The sequence below is a fragment of the Bos mutus genome, chromosome 22 (assembly GCF_027580195.1).
Source record: "Bos mutus isolate GX-2022 chromosome 22, NWIPB_WYAK_1.1, whole genome shotgun sequence".
In the NCBI taxonomy this organism is placed as follows: domain Eukaryota; kingdom Metazoa; phylum Chordata; class Mammalia; order Artiodactyla; family Bovidae; genus Bos; species Bos mutus.
This window is the reverse complement of record NC_091638.1, coordinates 21,766,132-21,782,725: the sequence shown is the minus strand read 5'-3', so window position 1 is coordinate 21,782,725 and position 16,594 is coordinate 21,766,132. Positions and strand designations below refer to the sequence as shown.

At 46.0% G+C, this 16,594-nt stretch overlaps 1 protein-coding gene across 2 annotated transcripts in view; it reads left to right on the top strand.

Moving 5' to 3' along the window:
• ITPR1 (inositol 1,4,5-trisphosphate receptor type 1) overlaps positions 1-16,594 on the top strand; it is a 355,281-nt gene that overhangs the window by 311,448 nt on the left and 27,239 nt on the right. For both annotated transcript variants that reach the window (XM_070360064.1, XM_070360063.1), the window contains 6 exons: positions 898-1,062; positions 6,821-7,016; positions 8,555-8,647; positions 9,746-9,885; positions 10,479-10,644; positions 13,613-13,773. In XM_070360064.1, the coding sequence (XP_070216165.1) occupies positions 898-1,062; positions 6,821-7,016; positions 8,555-8,647; positions 9,746-9,885; positions 10,479-10,644; positions 13,613-13,773 (921 nt within the window). The remainder of the gene's footprint in view (positions 1-897; positions 1,063-6,820; positions 7,017-8,554; positions 8,648-9,745; positions 9,886-10,478; positions 10,645-13,612; positions 13,774-16,594) is intronic.

Genomic DNA, 16,594 nt, shown 5'->3' with positions numbered 1-16,594 from the left:
GGCTCAGTTCCTCTTGTTTGCTTCTGCACTACTGGTACCCTCAGGCTCTGTGATAATGCAGATGGATGTCAGCAGCCTCAGAGCTCACTTTCTCTCAGGTTCAAGGTCAGGGATAAAGAATAAAATTGTCTTAGCTGCAGTCCCAACTAAGATCTCAGGGGGTGTCATTGATTCCATTTGGTCACATGCCTATCTCTGAACGAATCGTTGTTGCCAGGGAAATACAGTATTCTGACTGGCCAGGATGGAGCCCCACCCAGACCTCAAGGACCAATATAAAGAAAGGGATGGAGCCCCAGAGATAAAATAGAAGTTATTTCCAGAAAGGGGGGCAAGGGACTAGAACTCATCCTGAAGTCCCTTTCTTCCCCTACCACCCCAAGAAAATTATTTTTCCGTGTAGAATTATGAGCAGTGGATAACAAGAGCTGGCTGCTTCTCATTAGATTGCAACACTCTAATGCCTAGAACGTAACAGAAATTCAGAAAACACTTTTAATCATGCTGATCACAGCGTTCGTGGATTGAGGTGACTTCTGTGTTTGACTAACTCACGGAACAATGTTAGAATGATTCATATCTCATCTTGAAAATCATAATTTCAGTATGTGCGAATTTTGTTTTTGTCATATACAAATGCCACTTGATTAGTGTTGTGCGTGAAGTTATTTGACTGTCACATTAACTTGCAATATGCCTGAAAAGCAAAGTAATGAAATGACTGAGATCCACAGAACAGTTCTTGGTGTGTCCGGTGGTCGCTTGGTGCAAAAGGAAGCTTCTGTTCGGGTAGAGGCGCCAAAAGACACTTGAGGGCAGGTTGCCCTCAGTTCTCACCAAGAGTCTCAAGTTTGGCTTGGTCCATGCTTCTCTCACTGTGGCTGTCATTGTTCTCAGGTCTGCAATAAAATCATTTTTCTGATGAGCTTTGTGGGCAACTGTGGGACATTCACCAGAGGCTACCGGGCCATGGTTCTGGATGTTGAGTTCCTTTATCACCTGCTATACCTGCTGATCTGCGCCATGGGGCTCTTCGTCCATGAGTTCTTCTACAGTTTGCTGGTGAGTTGCTGGTGTTGAAAGATTTTACATGCTGGAAACTAGGAGAGCATGCTCTGTCCTTCCTTCTCATCACAGATCGCTCCTTTTCACAGTGACCGGTGTGCCTGGTCTAAAGAGGCAGTAGGCCCCTGGACTCAGTGTTTGGGGCATCAGGAAAGGAAAGCTACTCCCGAGAGAAGGTCTGATGAGAAGGAGCCCAGGGGGTGTGTGATCACACTGCCTGCACGCACGCTCAGCCTGTTACTTTACAGTGATAGATGATGCCCGCAGCCTGGCTCAGGAGATGTTACCTCCACACACCGTCCACACCCCCTTTGTTTTTCTTTATTTCTTGGGCTCAGCCAGCACTTACCAAAAGAATGTTTGTGTGACTGTCACCTTCTGACAGTTCTCATGGGATCCATCATCCAGTGAAAGCATGTAGAAACAAGAGCAGGAGCTGTTTTCAAAGACCCAAGACCCCATGACAATGAACTTGATAGATTTATGGATCCAGGAGACCTTTTCAGCGGAAGTTGTCATGCTCCAGTCTGAGCTGAGTGGTTAAATGTCTTGATGCTATTATCTTCCTCCTGAGCAGGCTTTTAAGTGACAGACCACTGTCTGCTTATTCTGCTGTCATTACGGGGAATCTTGAACTGTGGAGTTGTAGATAAAAAACCATTTCCTTGTACCTATGTCATATGATAGGAGGCGTAAAATTGACCTTTCTGCCAGCAAAACCATCCATAAAGGAAATAGAAGAAATAGATTAAAATGTTGCTGAGGATAAAAAATATTCAGAGTCTAGGTGTTGACTAAAGATGAGGGACTTGGGAATTCCCTGGCAGTCCAGTGGTTAGGGCCTCTGTGCTTTCACTTCCAGGGGTGCAGTTTTGATCCCTGGTCGGGGAGCTAGGATCTTGCAAGCCCTGGTGAGACAAAAAAAAAAAAAAAAACAACAAGGGACTTATTTGCAAAAAAAAAGGCAGAGCAAGGAAAGCACTTTGAGGAGTTGCAGTCCATGTGGTCTCCAGGCTGTGGCTTAACTGCTCTGCGCTGCTCACATCTACAAAATGGGGAGAGCAGTCCATGTCCCCACAGGGCCATCGTGGGGATTCTCCACCACTACGCGTGTCAGTCTGAGACCAGCCCCACAACAGAAATGCTGAGCGAGGGCCGTTATTACTGTCTCTGTCATCCCTTCTCCCATCCAAACCCCGTAAAGAACGCCAGGACTTGCTCCTTCCATTAGCGGCGCATGCTAGCAGACAGAGAGATGCATTCTTCCCCTTCATTTTAAAAATAGGTCTGACCAGACTTTGAGGTTTTAGGCAAAGAGGTCTCTGGATCCACTTGTGATGCCATTAGGTGCCCTATTTTGGTCACTGTCTATCAGAGACCTTTAGAGTTCTGTATATATTTCTAAGCCTTTTTGTCTCACATAGTAATCTGTGGAGGAGGTTCTAGCTTGTGAATCTGGGAGACCCAACAAATTCCTGGCCTCTCTGAGCCAAGGAGGCAGAGTTGAGTCAGGGGGCTCTGCCATCCCTGCTGAGGGGGGTCTCACTTGTGAGATTGGGTCTCACTTGTGAGATTGGAGAGTCCCCTTCAGAAATGCCATCTCGCCCAGGGAGAGGGTGACTCTTCCTACTGTCTACCGTTTGTAGGTAAAATTAATAACTAACATTAAAATTTATTGGTTGATGGAAAATTATTATTAGGGTTAGGGTCCGTTTCCGCTTTGTTCATGGACAAGTCCTCCTCTTTTGTTCACTGGCAGTGCCACCTGGTGTCAGAAGCCGGGGGGTGTCCCAGTGAGTCTGGGCAGTGTCATCCCAGCCCTCCCAGGCTTCACAGTGTAGAAAAGAGCCGTTACTGTGAGTTACTGACGTGCCCCATGGGCTCCTTCCATCCCACCTCATGGGTGGGTCTGCCTCGGCGGTGGGCGATCTCTGCATGTGATCCCCGGAGAGGCTGGGCCTGGTGAGTCAGGTCACCTGCCCGGAGCCCCACGAGAGTCAGGGGCAGAGACACGACAGCTCCACAGCCCCGCTGACTCCAGGGTCTGAGGGTTGGAGCCCGGCCCTGAGCTGCTTTTCATTCGAGCCTGTGAAGAAGTCGCTGCCTCAGTGAAGGCAGTATTTCACGGCGCCATCTGCAGGCACGCTCTCCCAGCTCTCAGCTGTCACAGGGAGATCAGAGACGCTCAGAGCTCGCTGTGATGTTACCTGGGCTTGGTGCACTTTGAGAAGGACCTGCAGGATCAAGAGAGACCATAGCTGGATGCCTCTCCTCAGTGCTGCTGGGGGATTTCTAAACCATCTGGGCCTTGACTTTCCGGGACATCAAGTGAGGTGTTCCTTTTGGGGTCAAAGCAGCATTTGACATGTCTGTTGAGAACCGGAGGCAAAATACTGAAACTTCACTTTATTCCATAAATGAGGAAAGCCTGCGACAGAAAGGAACTGGAGGGAGACTGGGAGCGGGAAAAAGCCGCGTGTCACCAGCTTGTGCATGCTCCATGCCAGCAGGGCAGAAAGGCAGGGCCGGTGACTGTGCTCTGATGGAAGTTCACCCCCAAACTGGCTGAACCCGGTCCCCAGCTGCGTTCAAGCCGTGTCCTTAGAGAACTGTTAACAGCCCGAGATGAAAGTGTGCAGAGTTCATTCGCAGGCAGGTAACAGAAGGAGAAATGCAGATAGGCAGTAAATGTGCAGGTGTTCTAATGTCAAACAGTGACATACTAATTAAAATATGATCCCATGTTGGAGCCGTGATGTAAGGAAAGGTTCAAAGGTGTGAACGTGCCCAGTTTTACTGAGAGTGAGCCAAAAAGAGCATCATTTTCTAAGTGGTTGGGATAAATTGGCATAGCCTTTCTGGAAGGCAATGGAGCAAAACGTATGTGTGTCACAACATTTGACCGAACAATTCCATTTTTAGAAACTTGACGGAAAGAAATAACTGGATAGGCGAGTATAGAGGCATGTACATACAGAGGTGTTCATCACAGCATTACTCTTAATGATATATAATTGAAACTATCTTGACTGTTTCAAAAAGAAAAAGAAGAAGGTTGAGTAGACAGCAGTTTTTCAATACACTAGAATACTAGGTGAACATTTTTGTTTTTGAAACCAACATGAACTTTATGATTTTCTTCCTCAGGTCGAAATCAGAATAATTATAACAGAAACAAAGCTTATGGTAAAGCTTTGTTCACAAAAACATCATGAAGTAAAACTTGCTTTAGTGAAGATCCATGTGCATAAAATGAAAAAGCTCTCCAAAATCCAAATAGATCTAATTGTTCTTTTTATTAAATATCAACATAGATAGCAACTCTGTTGTCCAAATTCAAGAGAGTATAAATACCTCAGGATGATATTGAAATAATGTCTAATATAAAATGAATGAATGTACTAGAAGGAAGAGAGAAAAGGTATTTCCAGAAAATTAGAACACTGCTTATTATTAACCAGAGTTGTGTTGATACTTATTCATTTAGATTTGACAAAAGGATACTATTTTAGGGACTTCCCTTGTAGCTCAGCTGGTAAAGAATCTGCCTGCAATGCAGGAGACTCTGGTTCAATTCCTGGTTTGGGAAGATCTGCTGGAGAAGGGATAGGCTACCCACTCCAGTATTCTTGGGCTTCCTATTTGGATCACACTCTCCCAGTCTCTCAATCAGGCTGTAACCTGGGCAGGTACTTTAAATACGTGATCTTTTTTTTACCTGAAAATGTTCATAATTCTCTTAGGAAGCAAGCCGACTATATGCCACATTATGGTATAATACTTTTATAAAAATATATATGCATAAGTTACATTTTTTCCATTGTAATAAGGCCAGAAGGAAAGAACTTATTGAATAAATGTCTATGGATATTGGAATAATTAGCATTTTTTGTTTTTCTTTTTCCTTTGTGCTTTTTTTGTGTTTTCAAAAGTCTCCTCCATTGAACTCGTCTAATTTTCTAGTTAGAAGAAAGCTTTTCCTTATTACAAAGTAATGCATGGCCATTATTTTAAAATCAGAAATTATAGATAAATGAAAAAAAAAATCACTTGTTATTTCAGTGATTTGGGGGCCGTATAATCTCTACAGTTCTTACCCGCAAAAAACAAGTGTCATTTGTTGTCTGAAGTTGCTCTTTCTTGCTGCTTCATAGTGGCTTGCTAGAAAATATTTAACCAGCGTTAGCAGCAGCATTAGCCTTTTGTACTCTTAGATCTGAATTAAGGCCTCTTCTCTGCTTCCTTTTAAGTGTCCTCCTTTACCCGATGCCCTTAACTGGCCTCAGGGCACAGACTGGCCTTCTGGAGGCAGAGGGCTAATTGAGCAGAAAATGAACTCCGATGTCAATTTCTGCATTGAAAGGGACTCTGAGATCAGCTAGTTCAGTCCACTGACTTCACAGATGTGGAAACTGAGGTCCAGGGAGGTTTCACAGCCAGATCAACATCTTGCAACAAATTTAAAGCAGAGACAGGGTTCACATGCCTGTCCCTGGACTCCCTTGGCTCTGCAGTCATTCCCTGGAGCCGTTTAGAGGCAGGATTCTCAGGAAGAGATCAGATGTCATCAGCAGGACCATATTAAAACCAGCTCCCAGCTCCAAAATAACCCCATTCAGCCCTTCTCTAGTGGCTCCCCACCATTTCTCCAGCCAAATATCTGAGATTATACTTCTTAGAAGACCAGCCACTGGTCTCCTGTACCTCTGAGTACCGACATGGGGCCTCCATTTCTCATAAAGCCAACTTCTTGCAAAGCCCAGGCCCGTTGGCAGAGGTCAGGCCAAGATTACGAGCATGTCGTGAACAGCAGGTTGTCTCAGCCCCTCCCAGTGGGATGAGAGGCGGTGAGGCTTCCTGGTGTGTGACCACCACCAGCTTCCCTGCCACGTTCTGTCAGGGTGGCCTTGGCCCAGGCTCTTCATCAGGAAAGTAATGATAATTATTACCATTGGTTGTGTCCTTAGCACATACGTATGAGTGTATGCTAAGCACTGTATGTATATTGTCTCTTTATTCTTTATGGTAACTCTGTCTCTTCCACTCTGCAAATGGCAAGACTGAGGCTCGCAGAGGAAGAGGTTGGTAGCTGGTCCAGGTGACAGCAAGTGGCTGAACTGGGGTTTGAACCTCTGTCCAACTCCAGAGACCCTGCCCCCTGGTCTGGCCCATAGCAGCTCAGGGACCTGCGGTCAGGGACCAGGACTCAGCCAATCCTGTATCCAGAGTGGCTGACCCTTAACAGAAGCTCCATCAAATGGCCCCTAAATGACCGCACACCAGGCCCCTCCTCCCCTTCCTCTCCCCTGTCCCTTGCAGCTCCCTGGTACAGGCCTGTGTTTTGTCTAGTCCCAGGACCTCGAAACTGTATGTAGACAACTTGAAATCACTATTGTTTTCCACCCTCCTCTTCTATATTTGTTTTTCCTTATTTTTACTATCTCGGTTTTCACTATTAAGATGGGCAAGTGTAACATATTAAGAAAAGAGTATAATGCTTTTTTAAATTTTTATTTTTAATTGAAAGCTAATTGCTTTACAATACTGTGTTGGTTTCTGCCATACATCAACATGAATCAGCCGTAGGTATACATATGTCCCCTCCCTCTTGAACTTCCCTAGAGTAGAATGCTTTTGAGTTAGCCAAACGGTAAATTCTTTATAAATGAAGTTGTCCTTGGGGACATTGATGTTCGTCTAATAGAGATGCTTCTTAACATTGTCCCCTTGTCCTTTTTTTTGTTTGTTTTTAAAGCTTTTTGATTTAGTGTACAGAGAAGAGACTCTGCTCAACGTCATTAAAAGCGTCACTCGCAACGGCCGGTCCATCATCTTGACGGCGGTTCTGGCTTTGATCCTGGTTTACCTGTTCTCCATAGTGGGCTACCTTTTCTTCAAAGATGACTTCATCTTGGAAGTAGATAGGCTGCCCAATGAAACCTCTCTTCCAGGTGGGTTTGGACCTTCTGATCTTTTTTTAATGTTAAAAGAATGTTTCCTGATTACAACTGAACGAAAAATGATGACTTCGGCAGTGTAGGTATTTCCCTAACACTCAAGAGTGTGAATTGAATCCAGGACTCAGTTTTCACTGCATTCAGAGGGTGATATGATACGTCAGATGCTAAGTGTGAGTGTCCAGATGCTACATTTAATTTATTTATTGAATTTCTATTTTAAACTTGTGCAACGTTTTCTTAAAAGTTTGACCAGTGTATGTTGGGAGTATTGGAGTAGGCATCCCTTGGCTTTGTAAGTCTATTTCTAGCAATTTATCCTTTAAAAATAGAACTGTAGAAGCAGATGTTCATTGCAGGGTGAAATTGGAAGCAATCTCAATGTAAGGGAGTGTTTCATTAGAGTACGGGTCATCCATGGGGTGGTGAACCCTATGGATATGGTACGTCTTTATAAACCTTCATGGAAAAGTAGCCAAGATATGGTGAGAAACTGCAGAAGAATAAGTACAATAGGATCGGTGTAGATATTTTTTTTAATGAAAAATCTCACACCTGTGCTCTGTTGCTGTCATGTTCGACTCTTCCGTGACCCCATGGACTATAGCCTGCCAGGCTCCTCTGTCCATGGGATTTGCCAGGCAAGAATACTGGAGTGGATTGCCATTTCTTTCTCCAGGGGATCTTCCCGACCCAGGGATTTAACCCATGTCTCTTGCATCTCCTGCATTGGCAGGCAGATACTTTACCACTGTGCCACCTGGGAAGCCCCTAAAAAGCTCATATATATCTTTTAAAATATGGAAGAATATACACCCAAACTGCAAGTAGTGGCTGTCTCTTGGACCTTTTTACAATATACAAGTTTTACACTGAGCGCATATGATTTTAATTTATAGCAAAACCAGAAGAGATTTCCTATTACGAGAGAGAGAGACAGTGATCATACACTTGAGTGATCCCCAAGTGCTCGTTTCCCTCAATTAAAATACTTGACACTAGTAAGTGAAATATTACTGGTTTTTCATCAGATAGCCAGGCGCCCTGAGTCCAAGGAGCAAACTAGAATTGTGACTAAGCCAGACAAGCCTTTTTCTCCCTCCCAAAGTCTGCATTCTTGGCATGTAACCCAGCCTCCAAGTTGACATTCACTGCCAACCATCTTAGGGTTCTGAACTAAACTGATCTGATGCCATTCCTGCTTCTCACGCAGACTTGGTCTAAATCTTGCTGGAGTCTGTGTGTTCAGTAGTATCTGTCAGGGAGTTTCAGCTGTTTGTCTTTAAAGTTGGAGAGGTGCTATTTAAGTGCGATATTTCTAGTAAGCTTACAGGAATTGACATTTCTGGCTTTTTTCCCATCCAGATCACCCAACGAAAGTGTAAATTGCATCTCTGCTTCGGATTTATAGGCAGGATTGGAGGGTGTTATTTATGTAAAGAATTGTTTAATCAGCCGTGAATTTGGGACTTCAAACATTTTAACCATATGCTGCCAGATTGTTCATCATAAAATTGCCTTCTCTCTCCCAGAAGCCAGCGAGAGTTTGGCAAGTGAGTTCCTGTACTCTGACGTGTGTAGGGTGGAGACTGGGGAGAACTGCTCCTCTCCGGCACCCAAAGAAGGTAGGACCTCGCAGCCTTAAGCCCCACATTAGTGCCAGGCTCCCCACAAGGCTTAGGTGCACGTGACATTGGAAGCAGATGAAAGCAGACTCACTGCTCAGACGGCCAGGAGCAAGGAGGAGAGGCAGGGAGAGAGGAGGGGAATGAAGCGGGGAGTCTATATGGGAATAAAATGGCGGCTTAATTGCTCCAGTATTTACCGAGTGCCCACTGTGTGCCTGGGGCTGTGTTGTATTTTATTGTTGTTGTTTACTCTGTAAGGCGTGTCTGACTCTGCCTTGGAGGTAGAATACAGCAAGACTAGGGAAATGATCATGAGGAGTAAGAGTCGGAAGAAACGAAGCCAGAGAGGTCAACAAAGGACCAGATTTTGAAGGGTCTGCAGGTCAGGTTAAAGCTTACTCAAAGGTTGATCCAAGTTGTTGAGAGGGGAGTGATATGACTTGACTGGTGTTTTAGCAAGACCTTTCTGGCTGCAGCTGGAGAAAGAACAAGGCAGTCAAAAAATTTTACCCCCTGAAGACTAGTCTCCAATTTAAGATGTAAAACGATTTGTCCACAGAACCAATTGTAAAAGGTTGCTGCTGTTGTTATTGTTATGTAGTTGCTAAGAATCTTCTGTGAGACTCTGTGACCCCATGGACTGTAGCCCACCAGGCTCCTCTGTCCATGGACTTCCCAGGCTTGAATACTGGAGTGGTTTCCCATTTCCTCCTCCAGTGGATCTTACCAACCCAAGGAGAGAACCCATGTCTCCTGCATTGGCAGGCAGATTCTTCACCACTGAATCACTAGTGAGACTCATAAGCAGCTATCTAAGTTGAAATGTCTGTTCAGCGCTGAGACTGGAGTTGAAAATCTGAAAAGTTTACAGTATTTTAGATTTAATGGAGGTAAGGGCAGTTCTGGGCTTCAGAAATGAACAGGGTTTAGTGAACACAGTGGTGACAAAGAAAGCCTTTGACGCTTGATTCCTTTTTTTATTCTCCGGCTCCTGTCTGTCCGCTGGTGAGATGGCATTCAGGAAGCTTGATCTGCAAATCCTGGTCTGTCTTGCCGCTCACGTTCTAAATTCCCCCTGACTTGCCCTGTTCGCAGAGCTGGTCCCTGCAGAAGAGACAGAGCAAGATAAAGAGCACACGTGCGAGACGCTGCTGATGTGCATCGTCACGGTGCTGAGTCACGGGCTGCGGAGCGGGGGCGGAGTGGGCGATGTGCTCAGGAAGCCATCCAAAGAGGTAGCTGCGCCCCAGGGGAAGGAAGAGCGGGGGGCGGGGTGGCGGGGAGAGCGCAGCGCAGTGGGCTCCAGCGTAAACTGCAGACGCGGGGGCAGCGCCAGCGACGAGAGCGGTGACGGGTAGACGCGCAGAGCCAGCTGCTTAGGGCTCCTTTTCACTCTGGTTCTCATCAAATTGTGATGCTGGGCGGAAGCCCCCCGCTCCCCGCGCTGTGGAAAGGGGCAGCTTCCGCCCTCCCCTCCGTCTGCTAAAATGATTCTTTTCTTCAGGCCCTTCTGGCCTTCCTGAACACATTTGCAAACCCTTTAGATCCCAGGAAGTGGGCAGGTGCCACATGACACTTGGAGAACTCACGATATACCCAGGGGTGTGAAAAGAGATGAGGTTGTGGCTCTTACAGCTTGATGCCCAATGTGCTGCTGGGGGTGGGGGGAGCCAGGGGGCTTGGGACATCTGATTCGGGTGCATTCAGTCCCACTCCTCTGCCCTGAGGTCTGCAGACCCAGGGGTTGGGTAGGGGGGTACCTGCTGACAGGTTACACCACCTGCACCCCCACCATCCCTACCCCCCCACCCCCACTCCTCTTTTCCAGGAGCCCCTCTTTGCTGCTCGAGTGATCTATGACCTCTTGTTCTTCTTCATGGTCATCATCATTGTCCTTAATCTGATTTTTGGGGTCATCATTGACACCTTTGCCGACCTGAGGAGTGAAAAACAGAAAAAAGAGGAGATATTAAAGACCACGTGCTTTATCTGCGGTGAGTGGGGCCCCCGGCTCTTGCTGGGAGGTTGGGATGGGGTGCTCTGGCCCACAGTGGGAGGGGCTGCTGCCTTCCCCCACGTCCCTGTCCTTGACTCTCTGCTCTGGGAGAGAGTCTGCTCTGGGCCTCTGCTCTGTTATCCTGGGAAACATCTGCAGCACCATGGATTAGTGGCGCAGTTGCTGGTTGGTTTTAAGAAATAAAGTTTGGGGTAGCAGAAACATCGTTGTACATTATTTGAAATGTATGTGTCTTCGGGCCTTTTGGTTGTTGGGCTGCCAGACTATCTCTTGTTCCCATTCTAATTAGAATGGAGCTCTTTCACTCAACTCCAGCCTGTGGATGTCTTCACTGCAGATGGTATCAGGTTTTCAGTGGAAATACAGCCCTCTTAGAGCATATGGCGGAAATGCTCACAGCTTGGAAGTCAGACTTGTGTTCTGATTAAGCCTCTGACACTTATGAGCCATGTAACCATGGTACAGTCACTTCAGTTCTCTGAACCTTTATTGCTCATCTGTAAAATGGGTACAATAATGTACTTCTCTGCATTATCTTAGGACTTAGTTGAGGTAGTTTATGAAACAGTCCTAGCATAGAGCCTGTACAGTGTAGACACCTACTAATAAGTAGTTAACTGCTATGCAGGAGAGGTGCATGGGGTACCAAAGAAATCATTGTCAGTCTAACTCCAAGGAAATACCTGTAAAATGCAAAGTAATCATGTAGGAATTTGGGAGCTAAGTAATCATTTCAGGATTGTTCCTAATATATCAATGGTTACTAAATACATAAATTTCTCACCAGTATGTATACTCAAAGTGATCACGTTTCCATTTTTAAAACTAAGATCATAGCTTTTTGCCCCTTAAAACCATTTAAACCTTGTCATTTTGACAGTTCCAGAGTTTCAGAAAAGTCACAAGAATAGTACAAAGAATTTTTGTGGACTCTTCATCCCAATTCCCCACATATTGAAGTGACACTTTAATATGTTTATTATCATTTTCTTTATTCACATACACACTGTTTCTCTGAGCGATTTGAGAGTGATTGACATGGTGCCCCTTTATCTCTGTTTCAATACTATATATGTCCTAAAGATAGGCACCTTCTCTTACACATGCAATATAATTATGAAAAGTGGGAGATTAACAAGGATGTCATACTTTTACTTAATCTACATATTCTATTCAAAGTTCACACTTTACCCTAATAATATCCTTTATAGCAAAGGTAAGTCCCAGGTCATGTGTTGAGTTCATTGACATTTGTGAAGAATTTAAAAGTCAGTTATCTTATCAAATGTCCCTTGGTTTGGGACTGTCTGATGTTTTCCCACGGTGTGAGATTAAGGTTATGGATTTCTTATAGGAACATCAGAGAAATAGTGTATTCTCCTCAGTGCATAATATCAGGAGGTGTTAGTCATTCAGTCATGTCCGACTTTTTGCAACCCCATGGACTGTAGCCCGCCAGGCTCTCTGTCCATGGGATTCTCCAGGCAAGAATACTGGAGTGGGTTGCCATTTCCTTCCCCAGAACATCAGGAGGTACATGATGCCCGTTCATCTTCTAACTGGTCATATTAACGTTGATCACTTGGTTAAGATGGTAATGGCCCTGTTTCTCCACGGAAGTTACTTTTCTTCTTCTTGTACCATTGAGAACCATTTTATAGGGAGATCCTTTGAGATGACATAAATATTGCATTAACTCTTAAACATTAACTCATCAGTTTCTGCATCCAGTTTTTGCCTGAGTCTGTGATTGTGATGGTTGCCAAATGATGATTTTTATTTACTTTATTATTATTTCTACATTTGTTTATTGGCTCTTTAAGAAATAGCTTTCTCTTTTCTCCATGTATATTTGAAGTTTGTATTTGTAACAACATGAATTCTTGTGGTTTTTGTTAATTCAGTGGATTATAATCCTTTACTGTCATAATTTATTTTGATGCTCAAACTGCCCCAGATTTGAGAGCTCCTTCAAAGCTGCTTTCTGTACTTTGCCACATCACCATCATTTATTACAGACTTCCTCAGTGTTTTTAGCACTGTGAGGTATTACAGGCTCCAGCTCACCTCGTACCTTCTCTCACCCAGCGCTGGTATCAGCGATTTCTCCAAAGAGCCCTAGTTCTGTTCAATGGAGAATGATATTTAGAATCCAAGATCTGGTCACTGGGCATGCTCATTCCTGTTGGTGTGCCACTGCTCCGAGGGCTAATTAGGGCATAAATCTAAAGGATACATGGATCCACACAGTTTTGTATCTATTTTTATAAACATGAAAAAGGATGAGGTCATCTCAGACCTCTAATTCCAGTTCACCATTACAGAGTTTCTTCTTTCTCCCTGTCCATATTTGTGCTCCATATTTCTCTAACAGTTAGATATCTGGCTCCCAGTGTCACCATATATTTATCTATTTGCTCAACCTAAGAATACACAGAAACTAGTTTCAGAATTACTCACCCAGACCTCTGCAAAATATAAACTTAGCAGCTAGAGTTCAAAATGTACGTAAAGTTCCTTCTGTCCTTACTCTGCCTCCTCAAAAACCTTTTAACATGTCTGTATTTTGGCATTTACCTGGGAGAAAGGACTCCCGTTCACTGGTTGTCTGCTGTGTGTGAGCCTGTCACACCCATGCTCAATTAACCCCCACGTGCTCTTGGAACCCAGACGGTGTCTTCCCATCCCCTGCAAAGGTAGCTAAGGCATGCTGGAGACCTAACAATGACTGGTGAGTGACAAAGATGGAAATCAAGCCCAAGTCCATCTGACTCACAGCCTGTGTTTTCCTGCTAGGATACAAAAGTGAACGCGTTTATAAGGCCAACAGAACCGAACTCTTTATAAAGGCAGGCATGAACCCACAACCTCCTCTGTTCTGGCAGTTCTTTCATGAGTTTTTCTGCAGCATGGCTGCTCACTCAGGGCTCTCTGTCTCTTTTTAGGGTTGGAAAGAGACAAGTTTGACAACAAGACCGTCACATTTGAAGAGCACATCAAGGAAGAACACAACATGTGGCATTACCTGTGCTTCATCGTCCTGGTGAAAGTGAAGGACTCCACGGAGTACACAGGGCCCGAGAGTTACGTGGCGGAGATGATCAAGGTGAGCGGGCAGGGCTCCTGGAGGCAGGTCACCCTGGAGCCTTCAGGCTGGCTTCCCAGCTTACAGCGCAGTGCTGGGAGCTAGCAGGGACGACGACAGTGATGTCTGCTCATCCTTTATCATGGGCCAGGCGTCAGGCTCTAGAACTCCATGTGTCTTCACATTTAAGAAGCCCCAGATGGGGTGTCATCTCCATTTTAAAGGAGGAAATACTGAGGCTCAGAGAGATGAGCACATGGCTACCTACTAGGACTGGGGTTTCACCTTGTACCTCACGCAGTAGCTGGCCTTTTATGTACTCGGCCTTTTTTTTATCTGTTCCTTTATTTTTGATATTTATTTATTTTTCACTGTACTGAGTCTTCGTTGCTGCTTGGGTTTTTCTCTAGTTGTGGCAAGCAGATGCTGCTCCTGATGCAGTGCTCTGGCTTCTCATGGCAGTGGCTGCTCTTGTGGAGCCCAGGCTCTAGGCACATGGGCTCAGCAGTTGTGGCTCCCAGGCTTCATTGCCCCTCGGCGTGTTGGTTCTTCCCTTGACCAGGGATTGAATCCGTGTCCCCTGCATTGGCAGGTGTATTCTTAACCACTGGACCAGCAGGGAAGCCCACTTGGCCTCTTCTCTTGATAACGGATCCCTGCCTGTTTTTTCTCCTTATGTAAGACCTGGTCTCTAAGTGGTATGTTTTTAAAATGATCACTCGGTGGCGTTCAGCCTGGTTGGTCCATTTGGCCTCAGCCTCACCTTTCTGGGAGACGCTCTGCTAATCATCAGGGAGGGATCATGTGATGGAGGCATTTGAGTCCCAGATTAATCCCAAATTAATCTTCTTGCTGATGAGTCCCAGGTCCCAGGAAAGGGGAAGCCAAGCAGGTGTGCAGAGCGCTCTTCCCAGGCCAAGCACTGTGGAGGCTCCAAACACATGCTCTGAGGCTCCCAGGCCAGCTGTCCTTTCGTACCCGTGGTTCTGAACTTCATTAAAACGTTCGGGGGTGTATGGCCAAGCAAAGGAGGCATGCAGTGTGAAGTTTAGGGGCTCTGTGATTTACACCGCTCCCTCTGCAGAGGAGAGCCATCAACTGTGAATGAAGACCACACAACTGACTGATGCCCTTCATGCTGCCAAGGGCTGGAGCCCTCTGCCGTACTCTGTGTATAGCACTGTGCTGTGCTCAGTTGTGTCCGACTCAGCGACCCTGTGGACTGTAGCCCACCAGGCTCCTCTGTCCATGGGATTCTCCAGGCAAGAATACTGGTGTGGGTTGCCATGCCCTCCTCCAGGGGATCTTCCCTCCCTACCCAGAGATGAACCCTCATCTCTCGTGTTGGTTGGTGAATTCTTTTGAGCCTTTGTTTCTTATGCAGATGCAGTCCTAACGCTCTGTATGTAAATAAACCCCAGCTGAGGATTGCTCACTGGCAGTAGGCGTGGGCAGGCCAGCACTCACATGGCCCTAGTTCTTTAGCACCCAGGTTCTGGGGGGCTTCCTGGGGATGCCATCCCGAGGAGGCCCTGAAGTCTAACTGTGTGCTTCTAATAGTTCAGAGTACACATGAGTCATACCGAGAGCTGGTAAGAATTCAGCTTCTGATTCAGCGGGCACTAGCAGAACTCGAGATTCTGCATTTCCAACCAACATCCAGGGGATGCCAGAGCTGCTGGTCCGTGAACCACACACTGAGTAGTAAGAGTTCAACAGAAGAGACAAAATAGACACTGATGTAAGAAATCATCCTCCGAGCTGGTTCCGTGAGTGCTGAGAAGAAGTATTCCTTCCTCTATGGGTTGAGCCATCTGTGGTCTGTGAACCTCTCCCATATCTTTTACGCATTTAATAAAGAAAACTACCTAAGTGGGGAGCCAGGAAGGGTGAACTCTGGGGATGAGAAATAGATGGGGTTTCACCCCAGAGATGACTGTCCTAAAGGTTTTGAAAAAGAGAGAAAGGTATGGAACTTCCCTGCTGGTCCAGTGGTTAGGACTCCTTGCTTCTGCTGCTTTGAGTGCGGGTTTGATCCCTGGTCGGGGAGCTAAGATCCCTCAAGCCACCTGTCACAACCAAATGAAAGAAAGAGAGGGAGAAGGGTAAAGAGACAAGAGTGATTAGAGTAGGAGAAGGGAAGGAGAAAAAGTTAACTCAGAGAAGGAGGATAAATAGACACAAGGGCGGTGGGTGTGGAGGTGGTGGGAGTCCTCTTCTACAGATGAAAGTTGGGCTTAGGGTTAAGTCAGTTGCCCAGGCAGCGCTCAGCGGCTGAGCTAGGATGCAGGCCCAGGCTTAATGGACTGAACTCCATAACCTTCACGTTGGGTGAACACGGCAAGGATGCTGGCAGCTCTAGGCCGGGCGGAAGCAGGGTCTGTTCTTATGGAGACTGGACCTTGTGGTGGTTGCTGGTGCAGATGTTCACAGGTCAGGTTTCCAGGCTCGGGACACATGAACTGAAAGGTCTTCAGGACCTTTCTTTTCCTCTTGATGTTCATAGTACTGAATTAAACCATGTTTGAACATTCGTGCTAACACAAACCTATCTGTATTGTGTATAGCAGCCTGCATTCGCGGGAGAAGGCAATGGCACCCCACTCCAGTACTCTTGCCTGGAAAATCTCATGGACGGAGGAGCCTGGTGGGCTGCAGTCCACGGGGTCACGAAGAGTTGGACACGACTGAGCGACTTTACTTTCATTTTTCCCTTTCACGCATTGGAGAAGGAAATGGCAACCCACTCCAGTGTTCTTGCGTGGAGAATCCCAGGGATGGGGGAGCCTGGTGGGCTGCTGTCTGTGGGATCGCACAGAGACACGACTGAAGCGACTTAGTA